Source organism: Squalius cephalus (assembly GCF_949319135.1).
Source record: "Squalius cephalus genome assembly, chromosome: 7".
NCBI lineage: Eukaryota > Metazoa > Chordata > Actinopteri > Cypriniformes > Leuciscidae > Squalius > Squalius cephalus.
Genome location: NC_137128.1, coordinates 16,704,515 through 16,720,571, shown reverse-complemented (window position 1 = coordinate 16,720,571; position 16,057 = coordinate 16,704,515). Strand labels below are relative to the sequence as shown.

At 42.5% G+C, this 16,057-nt stretch overlaps 1 protein-coding gene across 1 annotated transcript in view; it reads right to left on the bottom strand.

The window, feature by feature from the left end:
- The window catches only part of tmtopsa (teleost multiple tissue opsin a), a 97,786-nt gene that overhangs the window by 15,885 nt on the left and 65,844 nt on the right, over positions 1 to 16,057 (bottom strand). The window contains exon 3 of the mRNA XM_079877347.1: positions 10,219 to 10,452. Within this exon, the coding sequence (XP_079733473.1) occupies positions 10,219 to 10,452 (234 nt within the window). The remainder of the gene's footprint in view (positions 1 to 10,218; positions 10,453 to 16,057) is intronic.

The window sequence follows — 16,057 nt, the reverse complement described above, 5'->3', positions numbered from 1 at the left end:
ACCAAAAACAGGATGAGATGTCACAAGATGCAACTCTAAAAAGGACAGAATGCTCAAGCAAACCTGTTTTTTCTGGTCATAGTTGCGATATTGCCCTTTACAGTTCAGTACAGGCATCAGAACCACATCTTGCCCAGCACACAGCTTTGTGTATGGATGTTCGGTAAGGTCTGTAGCAAAATATACATCATAAAAGCCTTTTTTTGTTTTTTCTTCTTATTTTGTCCAGACCAAAAAAACAAGAGAACCAAACTACAAGTAACACACCAGTGTTCATTTTGACAGCCATTTTTTATTTAATCTTAGTCTTCATCTTCAGACGAAAATGCTTATTAGTCTTAGTCACATTTTAGTCATTTTTGTCTTTTATAAATTTAGTCTAGTTTTAATCTACGAAAAGTCATTGCATTTTTGTCAACTTTTAGTCATTTCTTTTAGTCAAACTGCAATTACCAACATTCATTTTGGTAGCTATTTTATATGTAGTCTTTAGACAAGAATGGTTATTATAATTTCTCTCTTAGACCAATTCAGTTAAGCTTATGAGAAATTTGAATTAAGGTAACAGGCTGTATTGACATTGGAATCTTAGCAGTAGCACTTGTGCAATTCTACATATTCCTAGTTGGATATCAGCCTGCACTTTGATCGCAGATTTAGTCGCAGCAAACAGCGCAAGCGATTTGTGACAGAACAAAGACTGACTGAAAGACACTTTAATTTAAGCAGAATATATCAGTGATATTGAGAGAGCGCGTGCGCATGGTTGCTAGATTGCAAAGATCAAGTAAATAACCGGGTAGAAAAGCTCTGCTTGGGGGATTTAAATTCTTAAAATATGACCACTGTAGGCATGAAAGCTTAAAGGCATAAAAACAGTCTGTAATGTTTTGTCTCATCCTTTATGCAATAAAAACAAAGAGTGATTTTGGTCAAGGTTTTTTTTTGTACCATATTTAGTCTTGTCTTTTTTCAACGATATTGCATGTTGATATAGACACAGTTATTGATTGATTAATGACTTTGGTGTTGTCTCGTCATCGTCTCGTCTTAGTCATGGAAAAAATGGTTGTCAAAGAAACATTTTTCATCATAATTTCGCTGCTGTTGGTTAATTAAATTACCTGCTGTCGGTTAATTAAATAGATCATGTGCTTCGGAACAATAAAAAAGGTAACGTTCATTCTATATCCTTAATTCCATTTTAATATACAGTATATTTCAATCTATATATTTTATAGCAGATGTTACATGCAAAAGTACAGTGCATGTAAAAGTACAAAAAAAAGAATTGTACAATACCGTAGCCAGCACCACCAATGATAATAATGTACAAGCCAGGTTAGTTTTCATGGCTACACAAAAGAGTGGATTCCAAAAAAGTTTATATTTAGGGTGTATTAGCTTTCCATTCTGTAGCAACATGGAATGTGTAAATGCATGTTGTGCTCTTTGATTCATATACAATACTAGACAGGACAAATGACAAGCTCCATCAATCAAACCAGAGTTTTGGTACCTAGAGTGAAACATATCTGGGATTTAGTGGAAGTTAAGCATCTCTCTGATGTGGATTTTCAGACTCCAGAGCTGACAGACCATTTATGACCTTTGGATGGCATTCCATCTTACTCCAGTGAGACCTACTTTCCTGCATTGAGACAACTCAGTGGTACACTCCACAAGAGGGGGAAAAAAAACATACTTGCCCTAAAAAACATCTCTCAGAGTCAAACAGAGTTAACTTTATTGAGTTAGGGGAGTGTTAACGTATAATACCTTCTCCTCAGTTGGCAAAAGCTTGAATTGACTACATGAATTGACTACATAAATAAGAGGTCCCTAACCACAAGTGTAAGTGTAGGGCTGCTATTTACTCTCTTCAACAGCTGACACTTTGACGGATGGTGCAAAAGAGCACAATGAATTGGATTGTTTCACATGAGAGTAGGCCAGTAAACCAGTCTCATCACTTTTATCAAGCTGACAGTGTAGATAGATTGGACCACAACATCCCTGGCACCCAGTTTCTGGAGACTCAGTGAATGGCTCAGCACACTCAGCTTTGATGGAGATACTTTCTGTTCATGCTGGTATGCAAAAGTCTGGAGAATCAGACAGTTTAGAGCAAGCCCACTCAGAATGTGTACACAAAAAGTTTGACCAAAAAAAAACAAAAAACGTGGAACCCAGATTCCACAAGGATTTTAATCGTCAGTGTGGTACACATGGTTGTACAGCAATCATAATTGAAATGAGAATGCCCTTTTCCTGAATTGAGCAAGAAAATAAGATTCAATAAGATTCAAATAAGGAAAATTAAAGGATAAGTTACAGTTTTTTACAATCACGTTGCCACTAATTTTAGAATCTTGATATTATTTTTCAAAAATCTAGAATTTTTTTTAAATGGTCATCATTTGTTGGCTGTGAAATTTTCAAAACATCATTGTGCATTCATATCTTTAAAGAAACCTTGCACTTGCAGAATCATTTATTTTAATAACTATTTTAACAAACTACCATTGGAACATTAATTTAGATCGCCTGCCCTGCACACAAGATAGCAATACATAATTACAAAAAGACTAGTAAAGAGAATACTACAGACACAGTTGAATTAATGAAATTGAAGTAAAGTAAATCAAATGAAATAAAAAAAAAATTACACTATTGATGAAAAGCATCAATGCTTCTTAAGTGGTTACTAGCATGAGAAGGGGAACGAGACGCTGCGTCTGATAATGATGCTATGGGGGAACATCCTTAAAGATTTACACCTTAATATAACAGCTTCGAAATATGCTGCTGGCAAAACCAGCAATGCAGGTTTGGAGAGGTGGCGCCCCGACAAATCTCGTGAGAATCACGACTTGCTTTACGCACGACGTCACATACATCAACAACATATGAAGCAGCCTCTATGGAAGACACAAGCACGCATTTCAGACGTGAATCATGGTAGAGTCGACGAAGAAAATGAAGAAAGCGCGGTCGGGAGAGTGTAGAGATGGCTCTGCGTGAGTGGTATTTACAACAGTAACGTTAAATACAAGTACTCCACAGCGACTCTAGGGGTCGCTGTTTGAGAAAAATGGAAACTGCATAGTGTGCCTTTAAGTCAAGTTAAGTCAAGTCATCTTCATTTATATAGCGCTTTTAACAATGTAGATTGTTTCAAAGCAGCTTTACAGAGATAAACGTATAATTTAAGGTAACAGAGATTGTTTTGGCTTTATATAGCTGGTAAGTCCCGCCCATCCGCAAAACCCCAAGTGGACCTCCAGGTTGAAAAATCGCCAATGCAAGCGAATGGGAGAAAACAATTACCTTCTGGTCCCGCCCGAACCGCGCCATGAATGCGAACACCCGCCGTCTGCGAATTTTCCACACAATCCTTCATGTTACGAGTTTGACAGTATATTGTATGATTCTTTGGCTAGCAGTTGTGGAAAAGACATAACGAGAAAGACTACATGTCGCCTATGTGACGTCACCCCATAAAGTTGACTTACTCGTGGTGGTTTTCGCCAACCTCAACGATTTTGTCCTCTCCCTGAAAGAAGGCGGTGAAGTGCACCAAAGACACAGCCATGTTTAGCGGGATCCGTGAGCTAGTGTCCGTGTGCGAGTGGTGGTGACGTTTCAAACGCGTCGAAAGCAGCGAAGAGTTGTAGTCCACAAAGTGCTCTCACACAAAGTCTAACCGTATCAAACTTCTACCCGCTAAATTGTAGCATTCTTTACACGAAAAATTATATAAAAAATTCACAGACAACACATGTTCATATCCATGGCACAACTCAAACGGGACCAGAAAACAACCACCCTCTCCCATTCACCTGCACTGACGACCCCCCAACCCAGAGGCCCAGTGGGGTCAGCGGAAGGGGCGGGACTTACCAGCTCCATAGCGGTTCTTTAATAAAGTTATTTTCCAGCTAAAGTTAGTTTTGATTGATTCGCTTCCGTCGCAATGATCATTTGTTATTAAATTAGGGGCCGCTAAGACGACACCATTCTCTCTACACAGACTTTAAACGTGAACCTGTGAGAAACGCTGATGGTGGTCACATGTGCATTAAGAATTGGTTCTATAGTTGTGTGCGTTTGAATATATGTGCACAGGTTTGGAATTCCCGACAAACCAAGCCTAAACAAAGTACTGGTGTTTCCTTATAATTTTTGATACAGAATTTAACATGGAGTCAGAGCATCGGAGCTCAACCACTGGAGTCCGAGTGTCATCTATCCCCATGGCACAAATTGTGGCTCATAGACTGCTTAGTGGGGCTACTCCCTAAGCCCAATGTTTTTCTCTATAGCAAAAGAAGGTATCCTAGCTTCTATTTTATATTGCAAGGGAAGTCCTGGGCTTTACAACCTTCCTCCCTCCCGTGCAGGGCAGGCAAAAAGCCTTATAGTCCCCAAGAGCAAAAGCTCTAATAAGGTGCTAACTGTGTCAACACTTTGACAAAGCCCTTTAGGGAGTAGCTTATCAAAGGGAGATATTCAACTATGACCTTCAATCTTACACTAATTTCAAGGGGGAAAATATAACCTTTACTTCATCACAAGGGATGCAAATACAAGAGTGGCACAGAATAAAAGCTAAAAACTCATGCCATTGCAACTCAACCCCTAAGGGAAACTGCAGCGGAGCTCAAACTTTACTCAATTACCCTAGGGAGAGCGCTCAACACTACTTGAGAAAAGTTATTTTACAAGAACAACAAAGAGACTTCATGCACTCATCTGATTATAGAGTGCAACCATAACACTGTAATCTGCCTCTACTTGGCAGATTTTTCAAGGATGGATCAACTAGAGACTTTGCATGATACCCAGCCATAAGTTCCTACTTCAAGACCAAACCATAGTAGGGACAAACAAAACTGAGGTAATTTTGTGAGTACCTAACACAATTCGGTTCATCCTACTATAAGGAGTATCTTAAGAGCAGTTTAAGAAAGGGAGCATGCAAAGTGCTAAAAACCGTAGTAATTAGTCCTTCAGGCTACAACATTCATTATTGCTGCCCCTCCAATGAGAGCAGGACATAATGCAGTGTGCCCACCGCTCTTATGACCCAGACTCTGAACCCACAGGAAACGACAGGGGAGCTTAGGTTCTACTTCTAGACCCCAATATAGAACAGCTGAACCATGCTTTGAATAAAAGCACTCAACCTAAGACCCATTAAAGCTATTGCTTTTTACAGAATTCCATGACAGATAACACGGAGGCACGCTCACAGACAAAAAGGTGTCGGCAGTTTTACTGCTAACACCTCCAGAATATGGAGGGAGAGCAACCGGAAATGAGGGGGTCATATCATCTCACTGCGACCAGCCCTTCTAAAAACATATGTCTCAAAGTAGTTTCATCAGCTGAGCTGGAAGAAGCACAGACTAAAAGTGAAGGGATCATCTCAATGTGACCACTCCTTCAATAATCTGCTGCCTCAGCAGATCACAGTTAACATCTCCAGTCATACTGGAGGGAGGGTAACTAAAGCTGAAGGGGTTGCATCACCTCACCGCAATCACTCCTCCAGTAAGCAGCTGCCTCAGCAGTTCACTGCTAACACCTCCAGTCAAACCGCATAATTTCACAGCGACTTCTCCTAAAAAAAGTTGTCCCTCAGTAATTACCAGCCAAGGATTTCTAATGCTAAACACTTCTGCTAAAAAGTGGTCAGCAGAAAGTGAAGGGGTTGCATCAACTCAAAGCTACCAATCCTTCAACTATGCTAGAAACCAAAAAAAGGGGGGATTACGTTCCATCTTTATTTTATCTCACACAACCACACCCTCAAGTGCAGGATGCAAGCAATAAGAAGGGTTCTCCTCAAGAAGCAAACAGACTCACTAGTCCGCTTTAATGCCGAACGCACTCACTCTCACAGGAGCCTTCCAAGAGGATGCAGCACCAAGGGAGAGATAGCTTGCAAACAACTCATCAACCGGGACATCCTCGCATATTACTCTTCACACAGCCCCTCCACATGCAAATAATTTGCTACATGGGATGCCATCTTAATATTCTCTCAGCCAGGTCAGAAGCCACAGAGCGGCTTCCTGAACTGACATGAGACCAATGGTTTTTAATAAATCTCCATTCGGATTGGAATAAAAAAAAAATTGAACTATTTTTAGAGCAAGCTTCCAAATCCACAAAATGGTATTCGAGAGCAATGGAGCAATCAGAGGACGCCCAAAAGGGACTTCTTCCCAAACTCTACAATGCTCATGATCGATTCTGATTTGCTGCCTTGGAAGCCACGGGACCTGAACTACGACTGTCAAAGAGAGTACACACAGTACACACATCACAATGAATGCATTCAGCTTCCTCAAAAGCATGTGCTCCGTGCAAAAGCTTGATTCTCATCACCCTAAGAGAATCAAGCAAGAACAGAACTTCTTACTGCAAATGCATCACTCTGAGTGACAGTGACTCTCCCTTGAGAGCCGAACGCGCTCCGTGCAAATCCTGGATTCTCTCCCTTGAAAGAGAATCAAGCCAGAATAAAAGCTTTTACCGTGAATGCATCACAATGAGCACATACAGCTCTCACAGATTCTAGTTTATGCATGCGCATACAAAGAAAGCAAATCCTGAAGACAAAAAAAGCTGATGATGTGTCTTCCAGGCACCCTGTTATACTGACGGGTGCTTTGTTGCACATATTCAGATACTGGTCACGATGAGGGCGTTCCCCCATAGCGTCATTATCAGATGCAGCGTTAAAGTTCCACTTCAAAAAGAAAATTCGTTTGTAGTATTTCTTGCCTGGTTTACCATAAAATGCAAAACTAAGGATTGGTCACTGACTGTACTTATATGTCCATTAACCCTATCTTTTGGATACAGGTTCTCAAGACAGGAGCCTGAAATAAAAAGATCATCAGATAACTATTGGAATGGTAATATTTTTAAGTTTGTCATTTTGAACAGGTGATTTTAGTTTAATGAACACATGATCTTGTTTATATATATTGTATATTGTACCCATTAACCATTTTGATAGTAGTGCCAAAGTGATTGTAAAAAATGGGTTATAAGTACATGATTGTTCGCTCATGTAAATTAATACAACTTTGAAATGTTAAAATGTATGTTGAAATTAACATCTAATTAACATCTGAGTTGAAATTAATTAGATCACATTTTAAATGAAGAAACTGTCACAGTGTCTGGTTTGTGTTCCCTGGGTAAACACTAGAGGTCCCCTTCCCTCACGGTGTCACTCACTCATGAACTGCAATTCCAACAATCCTGTCTGTACTCATCACTGTTCATTGCACCCAGCTGTTCCCCATTATCAGTGTTAGTTTCTGTGTGTATAAAAACCCTGTCTGTGTTAGTGTTTGTTACGGAGTCCTTGTTTAGTTCACACCACTTCCTGAGGTCAGTCTTGCGTGTTCCTGTTTGTTTCTTGTTTTTGGATTACTTATATGGATATTGACCTATTGCCTGGACTGGATGTATGAATACGGATTACCCTTAAATAAAACCTGCATTATTGGATCTACTTTTGTCTTCGTGTGTGCGATCGTGACAGAAGGACTCCGTCACATTTAAGATCCAGCAGTATGGGGTTTCGTATCCTTCCCCCCACTACTGAGAAGGAGAGGAGGGGAAGATTCAGTAATTTAATGGCCCTACGGCAGCAGGGTCAGTCGGTGAATAGTTTGTCGCAGGCATTTTGGACTTTATCGAGAGGTATGGGGTACAATGATGCGGCACTGAAGGATTTTTTTAACAACTGCCTCGACGACCCTTTACTCCGATGTGAGATGATGGGGCTGGAGAACCTGGATTTTTGGGAGTTCATTGACTACCTGGAGAGGCGTAACCGGTGGGCTACGTCAGACCCACTCGTTTCTCCAGGGGGGAGGGCTGACCTTGCACCGGTGTCTCCGGACGAGATAGCTGCCGCCGAACCGGTGTTTCCATCGGTTGCGGGGCGTGGCCTGCCGCAGACCGCGCCGTCTGCCAGCATGGTTGCGTCCGTGGAACTCGTCCGGGGATGGAGTGGACTAGTGTCCAAGCTGGCCGATCCGCCACTGAGATCTGTCCGAGCAATCAATATCCTGAACGTTTCACGAGTCTCAGCGCTTTCAATCCCCCAGGCCGTCATGCCAGAATCTCGGTCCACCGAGACCGCTGATCCAGAGCCAGTCGCCTGCACGGCGGATCCAGAGCCAGTCGCCTGCACAGCGGTTTCTGAGCCTGTTCACGTCACGCCTGCCGAGCCTGTGTCTTCGGACAAGATGGCCGCCGCCGAGCCTGTTCACGTCACGCCTGCCGAGCCTGTGTCTTCGGACAAGATGGCCGCCGCCGAGCCTGTTCACGTCACGCCTGCCGAGCCTGTGTCTTCGGACAAGATGGCCGCCGCCGAGCCTGTTCACGTCACGCCTGCCGAGCCTGTGTCTTCGGACAAGATGGTCGCCGCCGAGCCTGTTCACGTCACGCCTGCCGAGCCTGTGTCCCCTGACAAGATGGCCGCCGTCGAGCCTGTGTCTGTTCCTGAGCCGGTGGTGTCTGTTCCTGAGCCTGAGCCGGTGGTGCCAGTTCCAGTGCCTGAGCCGGTGGTGCCAGTTCCAGTGCCTGAGCCGGTGGTGCCAGTTCCAGTGCCTGAGCCGGTGGTGCCAGTTCCAGTGCCAGTTCCAGTGCCTGAGCCGGTGGTGCCAGTTCCAGTGCCTGAGCCGGTGGTGCCAGTTCCAGTGCCTGAGCCGGTGGTGCCAGTTCCAGTGCCTGAGCCGGTGGTGCCAGTTCCAGTTCCTGAGCCGGTGGTGTCTGTTCCAGTTCCTGAGCTGTGGCCGCCCGAGCGGTCGTCTCCGCCGTGGCCACCCGAGGGGTCGTTTCCGCCGTGGCCGTCCGAGGGGTCGTCTCCACCGTGGCCGCCCGAGGGGTTGTCTCCGCCATGGCCACCCGAGGGGTCGTCTCCACCGTGGCCACCCGAGGGGTTGTCTCCGCCATGGCCGTCCGAGGGGTCGTCTCCACCGTGGCCGCCTGAGGGGTCGTCTTCGCCATGGCCACCCGAGGGGTCGTCTCCACCGTGGCCACCCGAGGGGTTGTCTCCGCCATGGCCACCCGAGGGGTCGTCTCCGCCGTGGCCGCCCGATGGACTGTCTGCTCCGCCCTGGCCGCCTGAGGGAAAGTCTCCGCCCTGGCCGCCCGATGGACTGTCTGCTCCGCCCTGGCCGCCTGAGGGAAAGTCTCTGCCCTGGCCGCCCGATGGACTGTGTGCTCCGCCCTGGCCGCCTGAGGGAAAGTCTCCGCCCTGGCCACCCGATGGACTATCTGCTCCGCCCTGGCCACCTGATGGGTCGTCTGCCTCGCCCTGGCCGCCCGATGGGTCGTCTGCTTCACCCTGGCCGCCGGCTAAGCCGTCACCCCCTGTTCCTGTTCCCCTTCATGGACCTGGCCCCCCATCCCTCCCCCTGATCCTCCACCGTTCCACCTCCCTCCTGGACTCTTGTTTTGTTTTGTAGTGTTGTCTTGGAGCGTCTGGTAGCCGCTCCGTAGAGTGGGGGTTATGTCACAGTGTCTGGTTTGTGTTCCCTGGGTAAACACTAGAGGTCCCCTTCCCTCACGGTGTCACTCACTCATGAACTGCAATTCCCACAATCCTGTCTGTACTCATCACTGTTCATTGCACCCAGCTGTTCCCCATTATCAGTGTTAGTTTCTGTGTGTATAAAAACCCTGTCTGTGTTAGTGTTTGTTACGGAGTCCTTGTTTAGTTCACACCACTTCCTGAGGTCAGTCTTGCGTGTTCCTGTTTGTTTCTTGTTTTTGGATTACTTATATGGATATTGACCTATTGCCTGGACTGGATGTATGAATACGGATTACCCTTAAATAAAACCTGCATTATTGGATCTACTTTTGTCTTCGTGTGTGCGATCGTGACAGAAACATCTGATGAATAATCAATTTAGTGTACTTCCATTTTATGGACCATTGTGGAAGGAAACATATTTACCACAGAATAATTTACCTCAGTCTCAACATGGAGCACAACATAATATAGGCTTAAAAAACATTATACAGAACGTCTGATTCTACTGTGTGACTGTTGAATTACTTTGTACAGAAATTATTCCACCAGTCATTTAAATTCAAATTCACTCACAAATCCAATCCTCAAGTTCTGAACTTCTGATTTTTGCCCAACCTTGGGGCTCCTGCTTTCTTTATGCTCACCTGTTTATTCATGAAGATGTATATGACGGGATTTATGACAGTGCTGGACTTCGCTAAGATGGAGGGCACTATGCTTGCCTCCGCAGTCACCAGTCCAGGGGCTCCAAAAGTGGCCAGCAGAGCCACTATCCCATAGGGCAGCCAGCAGAGTAGATAGAAGATCACCATGGTGATCACCATGAGAAGAACCCGGTGCTCTCGTTTGCGGCTCATAGTCGTGTTCACACTGCTGACCTTCATGGAGATAAAGATATTGATAATCAGCAACATTGTTAATTAATTATAATATCTGTAAAATAGATCTAAAAATTATCCACAGTATAGTAGGTTTAACTGTTTATTATAGGTTGATAATATAACAATGATTATCAAAATAGTATATACTATTTACATTTTTTAAATCATCAAAATCTGGTATAACACCAATACATTTTGGCTGAAAAAGAAACTGTTAAGCTAATTAGTCAAGGTCAAGTGGTTAGGTGATGGATATTAAGTCCATTAGTGTTTCTCTGTAATGGCTAGAACACTGCTGACTAAGAAATCTTCCTTTCTACTGAATTGCCCCAGGAGGATCAATAAAGTATTAATCAAGAGCTAATCAGTATCCTCCCCTGAAACTGCTCAACAACTGTAGATGGAATGCTCAAGGTTTAGGGACTTCATATGCCAAGGGAACCACACGTTATTTTACTTTTCAACAAGGCAATTAAATATTTTAAACGTTCTCTCATTGGTACAGTTGTCAGCTACAACATGTATAATAGATTGCTGCAGGGATGACATATTTTTGTAGGCCAAAAGCCAGAAACCAGTTATGGGTGTTTTTGGATGTGATCTTGGTTAAAAGCCTGAAGTAAGGTCTGTGGTTAACATAAGCTCAAGATATTATCACATTTTATTCTACAACATAAAATACATCATTAATACCCCTTGTGATTTTTTTAAAGCTGTTACTTGTCTTGAAAAAGGCTATTGTTACATATGGGGGCTGTCCGCTTTTTTTTTTTTTCTTCCCCTAGAGGCACATGGACTGGTAATTAGTGAAGAGAATCAGGTGCGCTCGTAGTAAGTGGAGCAGTTTTTTCATGTTTGGCTTCGGACAGGTGGCTCATAATTTATTTGTTATGCTCCCTGGGTAGGTTTTTATTTTGGTGTATTCCTGGGTTGAGTGCACGGCCGTGGTTGCAGGTCTGGACCGATAGTTCAATGCTTAAAGAGGATCGACCAAAAGGAAGACCAGGAAGAATTAGGGTTGAGTGAGTTAGTTAGTTGGGGATGTGGGATAGTTTGGGGGAGATTTGATTGTGAGCCGAGTTGTAAATGACATGATTTTATTTGTCAGTCACTGTGTAAGTTTGACGATTATTTGATTGGTTATGTATGCCGTTGTTAGAAGAATTAATTTATTCCCCGTCAGAAAAGGGAACGTAGGAAATTATGGGGGATTGTAGAGAGCAAGTAAATCAGTCGATAAACTTTAATAATAAGGTGAGTTGAGAGCGTTGATTAAAAAGAAATTGATTGATTGTGGTGCAATGACTGGTGTGTCAGAGACGGCAATAGCAAGTTCTGATGTAGGATCACAGAAACCTGATATTTCAGTGAGTAATTTATCATTTGAACAGCAAAAGGAAATATTGGCATTACAGCAGGCTCATGATAAAAAAAAAAATTAAGCCGGCTACGGAGCGCGAGAAAGAACTAAAAGAAAAGGAAATTGAATTAGCAAAACTTAAGGCTGATGATTTGGTAAAGCAGCGTGAAATTGAGTATGAAAAACTTAAACTTGAACAAAGATTAGTATCAGATCGACAAGCTTAATATGTTCAGTTACAAATAGAATGATTTAAACTCATGGCTGATGAAAGACTATCAGCAGATGGTGTTAGAGAAAGTAATTTGAAGTTGCTACCAAAATTTAATGAAAAAGACCTCGACAGAGTGTGGTCAATGAACGAGATTGACCTTGTACTGATCGAACAATTATGTTTCAGTCAGAATTAGTGGGTAGAGCTCAAGAATATACTGCACTTTCAGTGGAGGATCGTAAATATTACAAGAAGGTAAAAACCCAAGTTCGTAAAGCCTTTGAATTAGTCCCGGAGGCATATCGATTGCGTTTTCACACTAGAAAAATAGCAACAAACCCATGTTGAAGTGCACTACTTTTAATGTGCATACATTTTAGAGCCTGCTAGAATTGATTCTCACTGAGCAGCTTAAATGTATTATTCCTGAGAGCCTCTACCTATATTAATGAGAACAAGCCTAAGACTGCTGGGGAGGCTGCAGTGTTCACCGATGATTTTGTGTCAGTGCATAAAAATAGTGAATTGGGGTAGGAATTACAGTGAAAATTATTTCAAGTAAACCTGATTTTACATAAAATACAGATAAAGTGCCTAATGGTCCTCCAAAAGCTATTCCTGACTCCATGTGCTGCTACTGCTTTGAAGAATGGCATTGGAAAAAGTAATGTCCTGTCCTAAACAGTAAACAAATTCATGGGATCTATAAGATTGCAAAATGTTTTCTCCCCAGTATTACTGACTGATTGTGTTCACCCTGAGAAGGGGTGTTCTGCTGAGAAGCTGTTTCAGGTTGTCCCAGAGGATGAATGTACCTTTTAAAATTTTGCGTGATACAGGTGCCTCGGAATCATTTATTTTAGAATCTACCTTACCGTTTTCATCAGCCTCGAGTTTGGGAAAAACTGTACTGGTTCAGGGAATAGCATTTACAACTATGTCCATTCCATTGCACGAAGTTGTTTTGTAATCTGAATTGGTAAAGGTGAGGTGATTATGGGTGTTCGACAATCACTACCAATGAGAGGAGTGGATGTGATTTTGGGTAATAATCTGGCCGGAGAGGGTGTGTGGCCAGATGTATCTCTGTCACCCATTGTCGCTCCACTACCTACTGTCAATTCGTTTGATGTTGCTGAGGAATTTCAAGAAGTGTTTTCATCATGTGCTGTGACTCGTTCTAAAACAAAAGCGGCTAAGAATTCTATTTGGGAAGAGTTTGATCAAGCTCCTGTGCAAAAGTCCTGTAATTATGCTTTTCCTGGCCTTTCTTCTCTTCCAGCTTCTTTTTCTCATGCAGAGTTAGTAGCTGTGCAGCGGGAGAACTCAATGCTGTCTAGTTTATTTGATGCTACAGTATGTTGTCCCCGGATGAGGTGCAGAGTGCAGCAAGCTGGTATTTTGTGCAAGATGGGACACTGTTATGGAAATGGATGTCCCAGAGCAAAAACAGCTGAGGTGAGTCGCTGGTGTAGATTGTGTCCACTAAATTGCAAGATGAAGTACTCAACTTAGCGCATGGTCCCCTTACATGGCATTAGAACCTACGCCAAAGAACTTCATAACACAATACTTGCTTGCTGGGCTGTTAATAAATTAATGCTTTATGTCATTTTGCCTCCTGAGTCTTTCTGGTAGAACTGCAAGAGTATTCTCAGGGACATCAGGTTCTGGTATTGTTGCCTTTGTCTGCTTCACCATTTCACACAAAATTCTCAGGACCATATACTGTCACTCGGCGAGTATTGGAGTTGAATTATCATATTTCTACACCTGATCCAAAGAAATCTGTTCAGCTCTGTTATGTTAATCTGTTAAAACCATATTTTTCTCGTGATAGTGCCGAATCTAAAATTACTGCTGTACTAACAGTTTCAGAGGGGGGTGGTATTGCGCCTATGGGCGTAACTGAGGAGAAAGTTGAAGCCCCTGCAGATTGTGTGTTGCAACCTAGGTTGACAAATACTGCAAATGATCCATACTACTCGTTTGGATCATTTAAAGACCGAATCTAGTTTTCAACAGAGAGAGTTTTTTATATATATATATATATATAAAATATTATTATTATTATTATTATTATTATTATTATTAATAATTTATTATTATTAATTAATTAATTTATTTATTTATTTATTTTTATAAAGGTAATAAATGAATGTTCAGCTTTGTTTGGAGATACCCAATCACATACACATTTAATTGAACATGATGTGGATGTTGATGATGCATTGCCAATTCGTCAACGTTTTTACCGTGGGCCAGTTGTGAAACAACAAGAGGATGAGGTTCAGTATTTATTGGATAATGTTTTAGCGAAACCATCTTGCTCTAGCTGGGCTTTAACGTGTTTACTTGTTAAAAAAATCTGATAATTCTTACAGACTTTGCACGGATTACCAAAAGATAAATGTGGTTACAAAGCCTGATGCGTTTCCCCTTCACCGGATTGAGGACTGCGTAGATCAAGTAGGAACAGCTAAATTCGTCAGTAAGTTCGACCTGTTAAAAGGATATTGGCAGGTACATTTAACATCTCAGGTGCAAGGAATCACTGCCTTCAATACATCCTCTGGGTTATATGCTTACTCCGTTATGAGTTTCGGATTAAGAAAAGCACCAGCAACGTTTCAGAGACTGATGAACCGTGTTGTGTCAGGACTTGCGGGCTGCGCCGTTTATTTAGATGATGTAATTGTTTACAGCGATAACTAGGAATAGCATTTTGAGCGTGTTTGCTCTTTTTTCTCTGTTTAGCTGAAGCTCAGCTTACTGTCAATCAGGCCAAATGTGAATTTCCTAAAGCAAATGTGGTCTACTTGGTAAGGGAGGTGGGACAAGGTAGCGTTGCAAGAAAAAGTGCATGCGATTGAACGATTCCCTGTTCCTTTGATGAAAAAATAATTCATGCGTTTTTTGGGTATGGCTGGATATTATTGGGGGTTTTGCCCAAACTTTTTGTCTGTTGTTTGCCCATAACTAATCTGTTGTTTGCCCATTAACTAGTTCTGTTAAGTTTGTTTGGTCTCCAGGTTGTTGAAAAAAGCTTTTGAAAATGTAAAGCTTTTGCTGTCCTCTTCTCCAGTCTTAACTGCGCCACAGTTTGACAAACCTTTTAAGACTCAGGTGGATGCGAGCCAGAACGGGGCAGGTGCAGCTCTTCTGCAGGCTGGGATGGATGGGATTGATCATCCAGTTAGCTATTTTTCACATAAATGTAATTATTATCAAGCAAACTACTCTGTCATTGAAAAAGAAGCACTTGCATTGATATGGGCCCTTCAACATTTCGGTGTGTATGTAGGGGGAGGAGCTCAAATTGTCACTTATTCAGATCACAATCCACTGACCTTTCTACATTCGTTGCAAAGCCTGTCAGCGGTTGATGAGGTGGGTTTTGTTTTTGCAACCTTATAATTTGCAAATTAAGCATATTCGAGGCGCAGACAACGTGTTTGCTGACACTTTGTCTCGTGCTCAGTGCTCATTGCTGAATGATACAGGGGAGTAGGGGGTGAGTGAGAGTCTCCTTTGTGGTATTGTTCTTGTGCCGTTTTCTTCCTTCTCCTTAAAAGTATACGTCTATGATCCGGATTGCTGGAGCGTGGGAGAAGAGGGACACACTTTCAATAATGACTTCCACTAATACTGATTACTGATTGTTTGAACACCTTTAGTTAATTTGGATTACTTATTTGAATAAATACACTCACCTAAAGGATTATTAGGAACACCTGTTCAATTTCTCATTAATGCAATTATCTAATCAACCAATCACATGGCAGTTGCTTCAATGCATTTAGGGGTGTGGTCCTGGTCAAGACAATCTCCTGAACTCCAAACTGAATGTCAGAAATGGAAAGAAAGGTGATTTAAGCAATTTTGAGCGTGGCATGGTTGTTGGTGCCAGACGGGCCGGTCTGAGTATTTCACAATCTGCTCAGTTACTGGGATTTTCACGCACAACCATTTCTAGGGTTTACAAAGAATGGTGTGAAAAGGGAAAAACATCCAGTATGCGGCAGTCC